Source organism: Cyprinus carpio, chromosome B23 (assembly GCF_018340385.1).
Source record: "Cyprinus carpio isolate SPL01 chromosome B23, ASM1834038v1, whole genome shotgun sequence".
NCBI classification, from domain to species: domain Eukaryota; kingdom Metazoa; phylum Chordata; class Actinopteri; order Cypriniformes; family Cyprinidae; genus Cyprinus; species Cyprinus carpio.
The window spans coordinates 1,185,538-1,204,019 of NC_056619.1; the positions used below are offsets into that span (position 1 = coordinate 1,185,538).

Consider the following 18,482-nt stretch of genomic DNA (forward strand, 5'->3'; position numbering starts at 1 on the left):
GTATTTTATATTTAATCTGTATCTATCTGTATTTCTGTGTTCTACTGTTAGTGTTATCTGTATGCACCAAGGGTCTGAGAGTAACACAATTTCAATTCTCTGTATGTATGTGCTGTACATGTGGAAGAATTGACAATAAAGCAGACTTTGACTTGACTTTGACACACTTCATTTCCAAGTTCTCGTCTAAAAGAACTTTGTGAAAAGTGACGTTTCGGATGTTTATACACGTGTTCTGAAGCTGCTTTTATTTTGACAAGATACTGGTCCTTTTTTGGCCAAGTATGCTCGCACATTGTAGTCTATTTTATTTTAACAGCCCGGATCTGTACTGAAAGAATCGTTAACAGTGCTCTCGAAACAGGCGCCAAAATCAGGGCTTGCTGTGTGGATTTCCTCACTCTGGTGCACCCACACCATCGGTTCCACCACCAGACTAATTGAGGTAGGCACATCTTCCATATTAGCATGTGCACTTCAGACATTATCAAGGCCCATAACAGGTGTAGATATTCTCTCACCTTTTGGGCAATGTTGTTCAGAAGGTTTTGTTGTTTTATTGCTGCTGTCCTGAATGTCTACAGGGCACATTTTAGATCCATTTAAAGCCTGTCACTTTGGCTAGCATCTTCAAAAGGCTGGTTAACATCAGTTGTTGCAGAACAGGTATTACTATCTGCAGGCTTGAAATATCCTGTAAGTTTGGGTATTTTTTAAAAAGCTGCTGTGTTGTTCTATAAGTTTGTGCATTTTTCTTTTTTGTGCCCCACTCTTGTGCTTCTTGAAGTCCACCATTGTTTACACTATTTAGCATACAGTCAGTCACCGCGCACTGGTTAATGAAAGGATGCATCCATTAACCAATCAACACCAAGGGTGGCAAATTACAAATCTCTTTAATTAAAGAAATGTAGAGTTCATGTAAATCTAAATGAATTACAACTATCAGCAAACCTTAAAATTATTTTCTAAATATTTAAATAAAGTTTATTATTTATTTATTTTTCTGCACAGTCAGTAGGCCCCTTCCCAGAGCAGGCCACTGGGCTACAGCCCCAGTAAGCCAGTGTATTAATGCGCCCCTGCCTATGTTGATCCAATATGGAAAGCACTTTCGAATTTAATAATCTGAGGTTCTCTCCAGAGATGTTTTGCCACATTTCTGCAATTAAGAATGATTGCTGTGTAGTATGGGTGTTTCCTTTTGCCTGAGTGAATGACAGGGCAAACCGAAAGTTAATGCCGAAAGTCCAGCACTCTCCTGGACCTTCACTGCGACTATTCTTGTTCATATGTGTTCCTTCACTGGTATTTTCCACATTTAGTTTTTCTCCCTTAACAAAAAATTTGCCCATTCTGATGCTCAATTTTACTGAACTAATGGCTGTGTTGATGACTATTTGAATTCAATTCTGCCGCGCTTGAAAGTGTTCGTTAAATGCGTAACATTAATTACGTGAGTGCAGGTCTGCTCATGTCTGAAAATAATATATGAAAAACAAAATTATTTTACATTACAAAAACATTATAGCTTATATTTGTTTAGCATATTTTTAAATTAATGTAAAAACTAAAATGAATTGTAAAACTGAAAGTTATTTTTTTAATTGTGTTCAGCATGGTGGGCTGCGGGTTGAGAACGACTGGTTTAGGGGGAGGAAGCGAAGATGAACCCATAGCAGATAGTGGGAGGGTGAGGCTACGTCGAAAGATGACATGTTCAGGGATATGTGTTGTGTCAGGAACCATGTTGACGTTAAGAGTGAGGAGGATGTGATCGGAGGTGTGCAGTGGAGTAACCAGCACATGATCAGTGGAGCAGTGTCGTGTGTAAATAAGGTCCGATTGGTTGCCTGATTTATAAGTAGCCGTAGTTTACTCTCTTTGGAGATCAAAAGAGGCAAGCAGAGTGTGGAAGTCTGCAGCCTGACGTTTATCTAGGTATATAATATATAATATTATAGTATTTAATAATTAGTTACATTTATATAGCATTTTTCTGGGTACTCAAAGCACTTTACATTAAAAAGCGGGGGAATCTCCTCATCCAACACCATGTATATACAGCCATGTGAAAAAGTTAGGACATCCTCTTGAATTCCATGGTTTTCCGTATCAGGACATAAAAAAAATAAAAAATTTAAAAAAACCTGGTCCTTGACAGGTCTTATAATTAGGAAAAGAAAACCTCTGATGAACAACAAAACATGACATATTGTACGGTTCCATTATTTATTTAACAAAAATAAAGCCAAAATGGAAAAGCCATGGATGACACAATTAGGACACCCTTACTGTTAACATAGGAATTAAGAGGGTAAGTAGCAGTCAGGCACTGCTAATCAAAAGCCTTTGATTAACTGATCAACTGAACAGGAGTGGACGTCCCAGCAAATTCACCCCAAGATCAGACTGTTACACTCAGAGAAATGGCAGACAACCCAAGAACTTCACCGCAGACTCTGCATGCCTCAGTTAACATGTTAAATGATAAAGTTCATGACAGTACAATTAGAAAAATATGGGACAAGTATGGCATGTTTGGAACGCTTGCCAGAAAAAAATCTTATTCTATCTAAAAAAGCATGACAGCATGGTTTCCAAAGTTGCATCTTAATAAATTATTAGTCTTCTAGAACAATGTCCTTTAAACAAATGAGACCAAGGTGGAGATGTTTGGCCATAATGCACAGCAGCATGTTTGGGGAAAACTTAACAAGCATATCAGCACAAACATAAACTGGCGATAGATCAATGCTAGTGATAACGTCAATTTATATATATACATATACACATCAAAAAATCAAAAAATTATCAAAAAGTACATTATTTATATATATACAGGTCCTTCTCAAAAAATTAGCATATTGTGAAAAAGTTCATTATTTTCCATAATTTAATGATAAAAATTAAACTTTTCATATATTTTAGATTCATTGCACACCAACTGAAATATTTCAGGTCTTTTATTGTTTTAATACTGATGATTTTGGCATACAGCTCATGAAAACCCAAAATTCCTATCTCAAAAAATTTGCATATCATGAAAAGGTTCTCTAAACGAGCTATTAACCTAATCATCTGAATCAACTAATTAACTCTAAACACCTGCAAAAGATTCCTGAGGCTTTTAAAAACTCCCAGCCTGGTTCATTACTCAAAACCGCAATCATGGGTAAGACTGCCGACCTGACTGCTGTCCAGAAGGCCATCATTGACACCCTCAAGCGAGAGGGTAAGACACAGAAAGAAATTTCTGAACGAATAGGCTGTTCCCAGAGTGCTGTATCAAGGCACCTCAGTGGGAAGTCTGTGGGAAGGAAAAAGTGTGGCAAAAAATCGCTGCACAACGAGAAGAGGTGACCGGACCCTGAGGAAGATTGTGGAGAAGGACCGATTCCAGACCTTGGGGGACCTGCGGAAGCAGTGGACTGAGTCTGGAGTAGAAACATCCAGAGCCACCGTGCACAGGCGTATGCTTTTGAACCAGAAACAGCGGCAGAAGCACCTGACCTGGGCTACAGAGAAGCAGCACTGGACTGTTGCTCAGTGGTCCAAAGTACTTTTTTCGGATGAAAGCAAATTTTGCATGTCATTCGGAAATCAAGGTGCCAGAGTCTGGAGGAAGACTGGGGAGAAGGAAATGCCAAAATGCCTGAAGTCCAGTGTCAAGTACCCACAGTCAGTGATGGTCTGGGGTGCCATGTCAGCTGCTGGTGTTGGTCCACTGTGTTTTATCAAGGGCAGGGTCAATGCAGTTAGCTATCAGGAGATTTTGGAGCACTTCATGCTTCCATCTGCTGAAAAGCTTTATGGAGATGAAGATTTCGTTTTTCAGCACGACCTGGCACCTACTCACAGTGCCAAAACCACTGGTAAATGGTTTACTGACCATGGTATTACTGTGCTCAATTGGCCTGCCAACTCTCCTGACCTGAACCCCATAGAGAATCTGTGGGATATTGTGAAGAGAAAGTTGAGAGACGCAAGACCCAACACTCTGGATGAGCTTAAGGCCGCTATCGAAGCATCCTGGGCCTCCATAACACCTCAGCAGTGCCACAGGCTGATTGCCTCCATGCCACGCCGCATTGAAGCAGTCATTTCTGCAAAAGGATTCCCGACCAAGTATTGAGTGCATAACTGAACATAATTATTTGAAGGTTGACTTTTTTTGTATTAAAAACACTTTTCTTTTATTGGTCGAATGAAATATGCTAATTTTTTTGAGATAGGAATTTTGGGTTTTCATGAGCTGTATGCCAAAATCATCAGTATTAAAACAATAAAAGACCTGAAATATTTCAGTTGGTGTGCAATGAATCTAAAATATATGAAAGTTTAATTTTTATCATTACATTATGGAAAATAATGAACTTTTTCACAATATGCTAATTTTTTGAGAAGGACCTGTATATATATATATATATATATATATATATATATATATATATATATATATATATCCCTGTCCCTCAGAAACTCTCTGCACATCCCTGTATAAATTTGATAGATTTTAATAAAACTTTAATGTATCTGATGTTTGCACCAAGCAGCAGTATCGGATCAAGACTCTGTATCAGCAGATACTCAATATTCAATGAGTAATATCGGACTGAGACAACCCTAATGTCAAGATGAGGCATGTTGTATATTCATTTGTCTAGGCTCATAGCATAGCTGTCAAAGCATAGTTAACTTTTTTTGTTTTGTGGAACTCAATGATCTTTTAAAGCCCAGGTGCCTCCAACCCCCTATAGGTCTTGTCCTGTATTATATCAAATATGGCACTACATATGTTCATAAACCATCCATTAATAGGAAAGTATAAGATGGTACATTCAAAGGTACATTGAAGAATTTGATAATCTTTTTAGAGTAACACATTTACAAACTTTCATTTATTTCTGGTATAACACAGTACCAGCAGTTTCTACATTCCTCTAAGTATGTATTGTGTATTTACCATTCATAGAAATGTTGGCAGGCAAAGATATATTATTTAGTAGTAGGTCCAAAAACAAGAACTCATTATTTCCATGAGAGATTGTGAGCATTGGGAAAATTCACTGCCATGCTGTTCAAATTATCTGCATGAGTGTCTCCTTTTCCTCTTAAACGGCTTGATCTCAGGAGATTTGACAGATTTAAAACATTATGAAATTGGAAAGGAATTAAAGACATCAACTTGACAAAACATAGTTCCTCTGCCTTTATTATTACTAAGCTTCAGCAATTGAGCAAAAAGAAAGTACAATTTAATTATTGTTATTATTTTAAAACAACAGAAAAACTAAATATAAACATTAAATCAATTTTTTCATTATTATTTATTCTAGAATGCTTCATGAACTGTTAATTTATGGTACTGTGGGAAGAGTTTAAATTTGGATTTACACATTCAAAGAATCACTAAGGAATTGATTTATACAAAGTCTGATCATAGGGCTTATTAATGCTTCTATAGCTTATGATTGCAGATGCAAAATTAACAATTTTGAACTCAGAAATTTCCATTAGCTTGGCAAAAGACAAGCTCCTTCATTTGAATTCAGGGATATCATTAAAAATACAGTATATCTGCTGAAAAACAGAATCCTAACTATGTTTTTACTCTGGAAATATTCTCATCAATAGTTGATTCTTATTAGTTGAATGCACATTCCTCTTTCACAGTTTCAGTTTAAGAAAAAGAAAAAAGCTTGGAAAAACTAGACAAATAAACATTCAAACTAGAAAAAAAAAAACCCCAGCTATAACAAGACAGGTGTACATTTGGTCCCATCATAACTGAAATACCACACAGAAAACGTGCTTGAATGAACCCCTTCTTTAAAAAAAATCACTCAGTTCATATCTCATCTTGTTGTAAGTTCATAAAGTGTCGATTTTCAGTGCTTTATCATGTTCAGGAGTCATTCATGGGTGAGGTATGAACTCGTGTCCACAATGTCCATTGGCTCTTCCTTCTCCAATCCATTTGACTGGTTACAGTTCGCTGCGTTCTTCTCATGGCTCTCTGATTGGACACTCATCATTGTCAAGCCAGGCCTGGGAATCTTCTCAGACTGCGTTGGGGAATTGTGTTTAGGGCTGTCAGTCACCGTCCTGTCCTCACTCGTCCCTGAGGCAGTTCCTTCCGGCTCCTCCTGGGAGTCAGCAGAACAGAGCAGTGTGTCGTCACAGTCTGCTGATCCTGTGCTAGAACCGGCTACACGCTCACAACTAGCATCCGAGGCCTCCATCGGTTTTTGGATGACTTGCTGGCCTTCAACACTGCTTGGTTCATCACTGACAGTCTCTCCCTTGTTAACACCGGTGCCATTACTGAGAGCTAATTCTACAGAAGCAGCATCTGGATTGGGCTCCTGATCTTCTGAAGAGCCCTCAGAGTGTTTCTTTATGGAGTCATTGTCGATTTGCTTCTTTGCATCTGTGAGATCAGTGACAGGCTTGCTATGTTTTGGCTCACTTGCGGCTTCTCCATCCTTGTTTTTGTATAGTGAATGACCTTCGTCCTGCGCTGCGCTCTCTCCACTGCCAGCTGAAGAATTCTGCCACTTCTCTGACTTCTTCTTGAAGCGTTTCTGGATTTTTCTGGGGCACCACACAAACTTGTCTTTGGGCTCAAAGTGCTGGAAGGCGAAGCGCACCAGCTTCCTGCGCTCACGCTTGTCCCGCACGGCAAACAGGAAGTAGTCGAGCACGCTGCGTTTAACACTGCTGAGGGTCTTCCTGACGAGGGTCTCCTCCAGGAAGAAGCGCACCAGAGGGGCTTGGAAATGCTCAAAACCGAGCTCTCCCAGACTCTTAAGTATCCTTGTGATTCGGAGATTATTGTGCATGTTTCTGAAAGCAAATGTGAAATTATTTTTAGTGGCATGTGAGAAAAACTGTCTGGAAATAAAAAAAAGAGTGAAAAGGTTTCAATACATCCTAATACACTCTAGCAGCCCATGTGTCATTCTGAAATGCAGCCATTATTATTATTATTATTATTAATATTATTATTTATTTTTCTAGCAAATGCACGACTGTCTTTCACTTTTTATTTGGAGTCAACAGAATTACTTCTGTCTGAAACTTCTGGTTACTTCTGATCGTCTTTTTAAAAATGCCGTTTCACCTGTGCGTTTCTGTACGCGGTCTTTACCTGGCGCCGGGTAATGGTCACAATCGCTGCCTCCCCTGTCTGGGCATTAAACACGCTGAGGTGGCGTTCGTGGATGAGTCATGTTCCCATTGTGGGAAGATGACTATCCCAGAGCTGTGGACCAGGCTTCGTTAACTCCAGGGGGGGGGGCGGAGCTCCATTGCCTCTGCCGTGATCTAGCATTCATCCTGGCAGCTGCCAGGCGAGGACTACTTCTAGCAGAAGCACGGGTGGTTTAAGGGTTACAGTGGTGGCAAACCCCTCAGGTAACCAACCCTCGAGGGCCCACCACTCCTCTAGCGCTTCAGATCCAATTGAGCTGCCAAAGGGAAGCGCTGGGCCCTCTTCAAAGAGCATACCAGCGGTGTCCTTCGGTTCTCCTCCCTAAGACTGGATGTTGATCACTGCACCAGAGGGAGAGCTCTCTGGAGAGGAAGATTCGGCTACACTGCCACCCTTCAGGATGGTGGCAAAGCCTGAATCGGATCCAGAGATGTCAGCTATGCTTTCCTGGGCCTCCGAGAGGGTAGGGCTTGAGTGGAACCCTCCACCGTGTCCCTGAGCCCTCATGGTTGGATGATTGGTTTCCCAGAATGGCCTCTTTGGAGATGCAGTCGAGAGCTTTGCCCAGCAGTTCTTGGCTGCACAGAAGCAGGCTGAGGCGATTCGACATATCCTGCCTCCACCCGTCGGCTGGCCACAGCACCCCAGCCTGCTTGTCGCCGAGGGCGGCCCGCTGCTTCCGCCTCTGCAGCAGCCTCCAGCCAAGCAGCGTCGTGGAGCAGGGCGTAGGCAGACCACCCTGCCCGTCCAGGCCCCTGTCAAACCCGGCAGTAAGCAGAAAAGCAAACGGCCCTGAGATGGGCGACCTAGAGATGAAGGGATCTGCTCTTCGGGAGATGGTGAACACACCACTCCCTCCCCTGGAGGAGGACCTGGTGAAGAATCGTTTGTTTTGTTTTGCCCCGCTGTCGGCCTCATGGTCGATGGCACCCAAATTCTTGACCAAATTCTTGATCAGGAGGGCACAGAGAGTCACGGACAGATCAACACTGGTCCACACTCATCCTCCTCCATCACCAGCATGCAGTTCGAGAGTGTCATCAAAGGCCCTACTCATGCACCCTCTGCCAAACTGTGGAACCAGGTAAGAGTTGCACTGCACACTCAGACCCCTCTCCGGTCCACTCATAAACCGCCCGAGTTGGGTCCCTGCATTCCACCTCACTGCCCCACTGCGGGTACAGCGGTGGTTCTGCTGGTCCCGCCTGCACAGTATCTGGGTGCCTGGCTAGCGCTACCCAGCCTGTCTCGCTGGCTTCTGGGGACCATCAGCATCGGTTATGTGATTCAGTTTGCCCAGCGTTCCCCCATGTTCAGTGGCACCTGCTTCACGCCAGTCTTCTGTCTTGTGTGCGGAGATCGCAGTCCTACTGGCGAAGGATGCGATAGATTTGGTCACTCCAGCCGATAGGGATACAGGGTTTTACAGCCCGTACTTCATTGTACCCAAGAAAGGCAGTGGGTCATGACCAATCTTGGACCTACGTGTCTTGAACCGGGCCCTTCACCGGTTACCGTTCAAGATTTTAACGCAGAAACACATCTTTGGGTGCATCCGTCCCCGAGATTTGTTTGCAGCGATCGACCTGAAGGATGTGTACTTTCATGTATCGATTCTTCCGCACCACAGACCATTTCTGCGGTTCGCGTTCGAGGGACGTGCATATCAGTACAAGGTCCTTCCCTTTGGGCAATCCTTGTCTCCCAATGTCTTCCCTGAAAGTTGCAGAGGGGGCTCTTGTTCCCCTCAAAAAGCAGGGTGTTCGCATCCTCAACTATCTTGACAATTGTCTTATACTAGCACAGTCTCGGGATCAGTTGTGCGGGCACAGGACGCAGAGGATCTCTTTTCTTGGTATGGAGTTGGATTTGGTCAAACGGACAGCACGCCTCACAGAGGAACGTGCACGGTCTGTGCTGAACTGCTTGAATTCGTTCGAAAGCAGGACAGCGGTCCCACTGAAACTATTTCAGAGGCTCCTAGGGCATATGGCAGCTGCAGCGGCAGTTACGCATGGCCGAGTCCTGAGGTGGTTGTGGCAACGCGGCAGTCATTGGGTCAAAATTACACTGGCCTGTCGCCAAATCTTCACCCCATAGTAAGACCTTATGTTCCTCCGGGCAGGAGTGCCCCTAGAACAGGTCTCCAGGCATGCTGTGGTCTACACAGATGCCTCCACCTCCGGCTGGGGGGCCATGTACAATGGGCATGTAGTGTAAGGGGTGTGAACAATCCCCCAACTGCACTTGCATATCAATTGCCTAAAGTTGTTAGCACTGCAGCTTGCCTTGAACCATCTCAAAGGGCACTTACGAGGCAAGCATGTGCTGGTCTGAATGGACAACATGGCAACCGTTGTGTACATCAACCAACAAGGCGGTCTACGCTCCCGTCGCATGTCGCAACTCGCCCGCCACCTTCTCCTTTGGAGTCAGAAAGTTCTGAGGTGACTTCGTGCCATTCACATTCCGGGTCTGCTCAAATGTACAGCCGACAAGTTGTCACGAGCTATGCTCCCAGGAGAATGGAGACTCCATCCTCAGATGATCTAGCTGATTTGGAGACATTTTCGGAGCCATTTAGGTAGACCTGTTTGCCTCACAGAAACCTCTCACTGCCAATTGTTCTACTCCCTGACCGAGGGAACACTCGGCACAGACGCACTGGCACACAGCTGGCCTCAGGGCCTGCGCAAGTATGCATTTCCCCCAGTGAGCCTTCTCGCACAGACACTGTGCAAGGTCAGGGGGGACAAGGAGCAGGTCCTGCTTGTGGCACCGTATTGGCCCACTCGAACCTGGTTCCCCGAACTAATGCTCCTCGCGACAGCCCTTCCCTGGCAGATTCCCCTTAGGAAGGATCTACTGACTCAGAGACGGGGCACCCTGTGGCACCTTTGGAAACTTCATGTCTGGTCCCTGGACAGGATGCAGAGGTTCTAGGTGACCTACCCCAAGATGTAGTTGACACCATCACTTTGGCGAGGGCACCGTTTACGAGACACACTTACGCCTTGAAGTGGAACTTGTTCGTTGAGTGGTGTTCTTCTCGTTGAGAAGACCCCTGGAGATGCCCGATCAGGGTCGTGCTTTCCTGGTCTCCCTCCACCCTTAAAGTCTATGTCGCTGCGATTGCTGCAAACCATGACCCCGTGGAGGGGAAGTCTCAAGACATGACCATCACATCACTTACCTTAGCGAGAAGATAAAATCAAATCCTCCCCCCCCCCAAACCAAACCATCACTTCACCCACTTCCAATACCAAAAAAAAAAAAAACAAAAAGAGGCGCAGGCAGCTCGCACAGGACACTGGAAGGGGCAGCATCCATGGCGCTTTGGTAGGGATCCCAATTTGTCAGTCACCGACGTGACGTAGACAGTGATTGACTGAAAGGGAACATCTCGGTTACGTATGTAACCCTGAAGGAGGGAATGGAGAATTCACGTCCCATCGCCACGCCTGCTGTACCACCGCTGAGTGACCGGGTCACCGACTCTGCTCCTCAGTGAAAACCTGGTATGCATTGCATCTGCTGCCTTTTTATGCTCACGCTGTGATCAGCGGCAGCTGGATGCAATCATCGCATGCCAATGTACACTGGCTAGTTTAGTCTTTCTCTCGAAGCGAGATCCCAATTCGTTGGTCACCGACGTGACATCTCCGTTCCCTCCTTCAGGGAATGAAGGTTACATACGTAACCAAGACGTTTCATTTGAAGGAAGGTTTTAAAAGATTTGTTATGATTGCTGCTCATCTCCTCACCTCTCTAGATTGGCGAATCGCTCCCTCCAGTTCTCGGCGCGCTTCACCTCCCCGGTGTCTCTGTTGAGCAGCTGTATGCCGTAGAAACCGAGCATGAGCTCGTAGGAATCCAGAAGACGACTCTTAGCTTCATCGCTCTCCCTGAAGGCCTGTGGACGACAGGACAAGACCCAGCTTCAGTCCCACAGCACAGTTTAGAGTCTCTGGGACAGGGTTTATTAGAGTTCAGGATTGTCATGACTTACTTGGATTTCCTTCTTGGTGAGCTCTGCAGCCATGTAGTTCACTCCTGGCTCTCGCAGAGGAAACAACCTGCAAACAACACCGCTTTAAGCTTCCAAAGTAGAGGTGTAACGGTTTACGCATTCATATGGGTCTTTCCAACAACAAATTTTGGTTTGGCACGACAGATCGCTGTATAAATGCCTCAGTTCAAACTCCAGCACGATCACTCCTTCATCTTTACTACTAGTTTTAATGAGAAATAAACATGAATGAACATCTCATGTAATCACCAAATCTGTGTTTCAGCCGCAGAAAGATATCAGTAAAACTGCTTGTAAACAAGCATTTAGTTTACCTCAGGCAAATCATCAGTGTCTCAGCTTGTTTTTTACTAGAAAAATCAAGTCTACAGAAGAGCATTTCGCTAAATATTAATCTATATTTTAAATAAATATTAATCATTATATTTTACTTTACTTGTTCGTGATGTGTTAATTATTTAATATATGTTTAAATAAATGTTACCAAACAAGTTATGGCAGCCACTGTGTAAATGAATATATTTCAACAACAAATAGAAATGTTATAATTTAGAAGTTAATTTAAAAAAAGCATTATGTGCAATTTACGTGTTTGGACACAATTTTTTTAAGTTGAGTGTTGATTATAGTTAAAAATAAATAGTAATTGAATTTAAGTTTGGACTCTATTGTTAACTGTTAATGCCCCTCAAATGAAGTTCGTTTTCATTCTTCGTTTGGGGGCAAAAAGAACATTCCGACACCCCCACGCTGCTAGATGCGGGGTGTAGATTAATGTAAACATAACTCACACGTATCCCCTAAACACAACAACGATGAAATGATGAAGTGTAGGCAATCTATGTATGAGACGGGCACCAATGGTCAGAATATTATAGACAAAAGAATAATGATGCAGTTCAGAGTCAAGTATTATGTTTGCAATACAAAAGAACCATAAACAGTCCTTTATGGGAAGTGTGAATGTCTCATAGTCTGTAAAACTTTAGCATGATGTGAAAAAAAAAATATTGGAGTCGGTCTGTTACTTTTTTTTATTAGTGTTCATTTATTTTATTAAACTGGATAAAATGTTACACCTTTTTATATTTTATGTGGTGTCATGATAAAAACAAAGGTTTGTTATTGTATGTTCGTTTGGCATTTAATTTATTGTATACCCTTTTAAATTCGTTTATTGAAAGAAAAACAATAGCAGCAGCAGTATGGTGTAACATTTATTTGAAACATGTATTTGGTACTTGCTGCCTTATGACTTTACTCTTTCCGTTCATTCTTTTCATGGCTTTGGAAAACTTATCTCGAATGTTTCTCTGCATCACTCCAGGTCGTCGACACCAAGCTTCGTTGCAATTTCTTTCTAGGAATTAAATGCTTTCTCTGAATCTTTAAAGTCTCTCCGTGAGCGATTGTACAGGTGCGGCTATATCTGTGCCAGCTCAGCTATTCGACACTCGAGTGTATTCATGTTGCTACTGACTAGGCCGGAGATATTGTTCTCTCTTGCCTGACCTCCGCTGAATGAGAAACGAACCGGGGAAAAAATAAAAATAAATCACACGTCAAAGAAGGTGGAGTTTCAGAACACACCCACCGATTGCGTAATCGTCACAGACCAATGGAAGCTCAAAGGTGTTTAGGAGCCAAACGAACTCCCCCAGAGAGTTCGCTTTGTTCAGCTGTTTGAACTGCCGAAACAAACTCAAAACGAACTTTGTTTCGGCCTGATTTTGTTCGACATGACGTCATATCAGTTTGTTCTTCGATTTCGTTTGAAGTATATCGGGCCTTTACCTTATAGTAATGTAAAAGTTTAGAGCAGAAGCTGAGGTAGATTTTCATCCCTAAGAAAATGTTTATTATAATTGAATTTATTTAAAGAAATAGCAATTTGTTTAATAAACCACTGATAAATAATAATAATAATAATAATAATAATAATACAAACAATATTATGTTTAGTTTTTCCCCCTGCTGTTCCGTGACGTTAAAACCGAGCACATAGCCTACCGATGTGTCATGTCTGTGTAGCATTACAGCCTTATTCCCACAGCATGTCATCTGCTTAACAAAACCTAGTCAAGAAGAGACCTCACAGAGCAAACCAATTATCATGAACGTTTAAGAGGCGTTTCTTACCACTGAATGTAGGAGTGAACTCTCTCCAGTCTTTTGTAATCAGTTCTCCACTCGGTGTGAAATGTCTCAATTGACACATCTGAGGACCACAAGAAACATGACAAGAGCTCAAAAACAAAGCAAACAGGAAAAGAAGTGCAATACACCTCAACTAGGGACTTGCAATTGCAGCTCATGAGAAAGTGGAGACGTACCATCAGGTGATGATTTAATTTCATTGAGATAGAATTTTAAATTAATCATTCTTTCTTCTGGACATTCCTCTTCATTGATGTTCTACAGCGAGATGATAGAAGATCAGCATGTCAGGGGTTTTAGTAACAAATGCAAAGTGCACCATTTAGTTTATTTTGGGAGAAAATGGCAAACTCTTACTGGATATCCGTGTCTGTAGTTCTGCATGTCCTTGGCCGCTCTGAGGTTTCTTGAGGAGGAGTTGGACCACTGCAAAGAACCAAGGGCCAAAAATTAGTTTCAACTTCCTGCTTTAAATGGCTGCATCCCAATTCACAAACTATTGATGGTAGATTGCTGGAGAACAGTGGCTCTTTAACGTTTCAGACTATGTGTCCAAGCAGCTAAAGCGGTCTTTCACTCAAATGAATACAGGTGATTCAGTGAACCACACACTTGTATTGTGTTTAGGCTCATTCTCATATAGACTGTTTGCTCATACCAGTCATTGTAGGAGCTTCTTGTGAAATTTCTACTACACCGTACAAAGCTGCTCAAGCAATTCAGCAAAGAATTCTCCTTGCTAATTATTAATAGTATGCATTTTACTCTCTAATAAACAATTTGTAAAAATTCTCCACAACACCAGCTCAAATTCAATCAAATCAATTTCTTAGTTTTAGTTAAATACAACTAATGTGTTTTGTATTTTCAAAGATCTGTGTTTAAGTTTAGCTGATGTGAATGCACTGCAGGTCTGGGTCAGATGACCTCCAAGACCACCTCCACAGACACCACAAAATCTCATCTCAACACTTTTGATGAACGACCACTCTGTTTTTAATTTAATCACTATCAACATTTGTGAGACTTATTCAGTCAAAACTGATTTGAGGTTTTCTCTGGAAAAGAGTGATCTATGACATTTTTTACTGTTGAATATACATTTATGTTGATTTGTTAATGAGGGTTTTTAGATTTGTGGAGTATTTTTATTTTGAAGGAAAAGGTTAAAATTGTAATAAGTTGATCCACCAGAACTGGCACAGAAGGACCCTAGCAGTGTGTTATTGCATGTTTAAGATATCTTCGCTCTAGGTTAATTGATTTAAATCATTAAGTTAGCATTCATAGTGTTGCTTTTATGACATATCTTCAATTAAAATATGGAAAATTGAATATGTAAATACTGCTATGCCTCGGAGTTATAGAATAATTTGACCTTTTAAATTAATCTTTGTTACTGGGATTCTGCTTTGTCTATCACCGGTTATTCATCTAAACTTTCAAACGAAAATCTTAAATAGAATAGTTCATTTTGTATTTTACAATAATGACATTAAAATCAGATACATATTAATTTTATCAAAATTAATTTATACATCCCATAAAAGTATATCTAGGATGGATTCTTATTCCTCTTGTAATATTTTTTGTTATTTAACAACTAAAAGAGCAAATGTTTTATTTCCTATATAAACACATTGGCTGATGCATCATTTGAACATGCTAAATTATCTAAACAGATATTATATAAATATTGTTCTTGTTCATCTTACCCTTATGTAAAACATTGTAAGGAAATATTGTACTGTATCAAACTGACATTTTTAGGAAAAGCAGGAACACAATGCTGCATCTCTGAAGGCTAAATTCAGTGGCAAGGACTCAACTGATTATAGGCCTTAATCGATAACAGTATTCCGAAGAAGCAGAGTCACACAGTCCGGGCTACAAATCCAGTGTATTTTGAATTATGCTTATTGTTAGGGTTAGAGTCATGAGCAAATGCTGTGAAAGACTGAAATATAGCAGAATGAAGGTGTTTCAAACAACTTGTCTGTGGCCTAATGTGACGTCCAGCAGATGATGTGGAGATCGGCTGCGAGTGACGCACTTCCGGTCAGCAGCGCCGCTATTAAATAACTAGCTAGCGCTATTCTACCAAACACAATCAAATGTTGGAAGTAAAGCACCTGCAAAGAAATAACCTCTCAAGGGGGTTTATCTACACATTCCCTCCTCGAGCGTTAGCGAGGGTAAGATGCGCGGGGAGCTAGAAGAGCGTCTCACCCACAAACACAAACAAAATCAAACACACGGCACAGAAAACCGACTGCCGCGAGAAGCACAGCGCACGGTTTGTGTGTAAAACCCCACACAGAGCAGCAGAGTCAGAGGAACGACAGAGAGTATAAACCCCGCACAGAGAGAGACTTACGAAAGCGGGCCGTGTTTTCTTGCTGCGAGCCGTGTTCTCCAGCTCGTCCCCGTCGCTCTCCGTGTCCCAGGTGGAGTCATATTCACACACCAGATCGTCGTCCATCCCTGAAGACCATGTGAACGGTGATAAATGCGATCAGTAAGCTGGGGTGGGATGGGGATCCGCACAGCTCCATTGGATGTGCAGTGCTCGGCGGCCTCACTGCGTTCCCCACTGTCACTCTCTCAGTGGAGTCTGACCTGTACACACTATTATATACACTCCTGTTCTGTAGCATCATCATCATCATCACCATCACCGTTATTATTATTATTTATATTACATGGGTGTCAAACTCACGAGCAACCTAAGTGTAACCTTATGTGTGTGTGTGTGTGTGTGTGTGTGTGTGTTTAAAACCATGCTGTACCCAGGACAGATGCTCATAATTAATCCAGAATGAGTGTTGATCATTTTATATGTTTGGATCAAGCCATTTGCAAGGGTTTTTTTTTTGTCTCATAAAATACATTGTTGCGCTGTAAGATAAACACATATACACACACACACACACGACACGATTTCTGAAACACACACACACACACACACACAAGATTTTCTGAAATATTATCAGGGAAAAATGACTTTCAGATTATGGCAATCTGTTTTAACATTTGATTTATAAACTGCACTAGTATTTAATTTAACGTTACTAGTAATTTTTTTAGATACTGGTATATTTTCCATTAAGTAGCCTACTAGTACTTATCATTAGGTATTAGTGCTTATTCTTTAGTCTGTCATTAGATCTGTCATTGAGATATCAACTATTTTGTTTTGACTAGTACTGTATGTATTCCACTAGTGACAGATTATGGCAAGCAGTTTTAACATTTAATTTATAAACTGCACTAGTATTTAATTTAACGTTACTAGTAATTTTTTTAGATACTGGTATATTTTCCATTAAGTAGCCTACTAGTACTTATCATTAGGTATTAGTGCTTATTCTTTAGTCTGTCATTAGATCTGTCATTGAGGTATCAACTATTTTGTTTTGACTAGTATGTATTCCACTAGTGACTAGTACTTTGTTCCTGTGGCTCAGTGGTAGAGCATTGCGTTAGCAGCGCAAAAGGTTGTGGGTTTGATTCCCAGAGAACACATGTTAGGTAAAAAAAAAAACAAATGTTAGCCTGAATACACTGTAAGTCGCTTTGGATAAAAGTGTCTGCTAAATGCATAAATAAAATAATACATTATTATTATTATTATTATTATTATTATTGTACTAGTACTTTTTTTAGATACTGGTATATTTTGCATTAAGTACTAGTACTAATTCATTAGGTACTAGTGCTTATTCTTTAGGTAGTATTGTCTTTGTAAAGTTACTAGTACTTATTCATTAGATACTAGTACGCACTAATTAAATACTAGTACTTATTATTAGATACTAGTACTTATTTATTAGATACTAGTACTTATTCATTATATACTAGTACTTATTTCAATAGTGACTAGTAACTATTATATTGTTACTAGTAACACATTTAAAAATTTTGCCATTTACTTCTATGGGGATCTGTCATTGAAATATCAACTACTCAGTTTTGACTGGTATGTATTCCACTAGTGACTAGGAGTTTTTTTTTTTTTTTTTTTTTTTTGTACTAGTAGTTATTCATTGGGTACTAGTACATATTTTTTAGATACTAGTATGCATTTGTTAGATACTAGTACTTGTACATTAGATAGTAGTACTTTTTCAATAGATACTAGTATTTATTTGAAATGTTACTAGTACAATTTTTTTTATTTTACTAGTACATTTTTTAATTGAACTCTACTGTAGCCATTTGGACTACTCATAAGATGAGTAAGAAAGCAGATCTGACAAGATAAGAATTGTTACTAGTAGTAATTAGGAAAAAATACTAGTGTCTAATAAATAAGTACTAGTACCTACCTATGAATAACTACTAGTATCTATTAAATAGGTTCTAGTATCCAATAAATAAGTACCAGTATCTTAAAAAATAATTACTAGTGCAGTATCTAATGAATGCTTACTAGTAATGTTTAAAATAGATACTAGTCACTATTGCAATTATTACTTGTCAGAAATTAAAAGATTATGTCAAAAAAAGAATTACTACAACTCTCTGTTCATTTGGAGATATCTCTAACCTCATAAAGAACTAGTGAGAATGTATTTGGAGATAACTTCATTTAAACAGATCATCACATAAATATGAGTACCTTTCCACCATCCAATCAGAGTCCACATGGTAATACAATACATTAATATGCTGAATGAATTGGATTGTTAAGTAAGGCTAAATGGCTTTGTATGTTAGCCTGTCTTGCTAATTGGTTACCGTTTAAACACAAGGAAAGATTACAAACCTGTTGTCTAACAAAAGTATAATGCTATGAAATTCACCTCACAACATCTGTTGAGTCTTTGAAATAACTTATTTTTGTGATCTGACATTAAACAGAATGAGACAGAAATCATGCCACTTTATGTTATTCTATACATTGATAAAGGATATGTCGATTAGCATTGCATTTTAAACATACTTTATTCTTATAATTATACCCGACATGGCTTGAAGAGCACAGATAAAACCATATATGATCGCAAACATTATTTATTTTCTTCATGTTTCCTCAGTAAGACGTCTATCTGCATGTTATTCAGCGACTGCATCTAC

At 40.6% G+C, this 18,482-nt stretch overlaps 1 protein-coding gene across 1 annotated transcript; it reads right to left on the reverse strand.

Annotated features, from left to right (window-relative positions):
- Nucleotides 1–5,199: 5,199 nt before the first annotated feature.
- Nucleotides 5,200–16,148, reverse strand: ogfr (opioid growth factor receptor). The gene is made up of 7 exons (XM_042750682.1): nucleotides 15,781–16,148; nucleotides 13,761–13,829; nucleotides 13,580–13,661; nucleotides 13,386–13,464; nucleotides 11,226–11,292; nucleotides 10,981–11,129; nucleotides 5,200–6,849 (listed from the first exon to the last, which is right to left on the reverse strand). Exons 1-7 carry the CDS (start codon nucleotides 15,883–15,885, stop codon nucleotides 5,916–5,918), a joined length of 1,485 nt encoding a protein of 494 aa, XP_042606616.1. The 5' UTR covers nucleotides 15,886–16,148; the 3' UTR covers nucleotides 5,200–5,915.
- Nucleotides 16,149–18,482: the final 2,334 nt, after the last annotated feature.

Excerpts from the sequence above, each read along its gene's own strand:
- ogfr (XM_042750682.1), bottom strand. The coding sequence starts at position 15,885 with ATGGACGACGATCTGGTGTGTGAATATGACTCCACCTGGGACACGGAG. Across the intron at positions 13,830-15,780 it reads AGAAAACACGGCCCGCTTTC|TGGTCCAACTCCTCCTCAAG; the intron begins GTAAGTCTCTCT and ends GGTTCTTTGCAG. Across the intron at positions 6,850-10,980 it reads CGATTCGCCAATCTAGAGAG|AAACATGCACAATAATCTCC; the intron begins GTGAGGAGATGA and ends ATTTGCTTTCAG.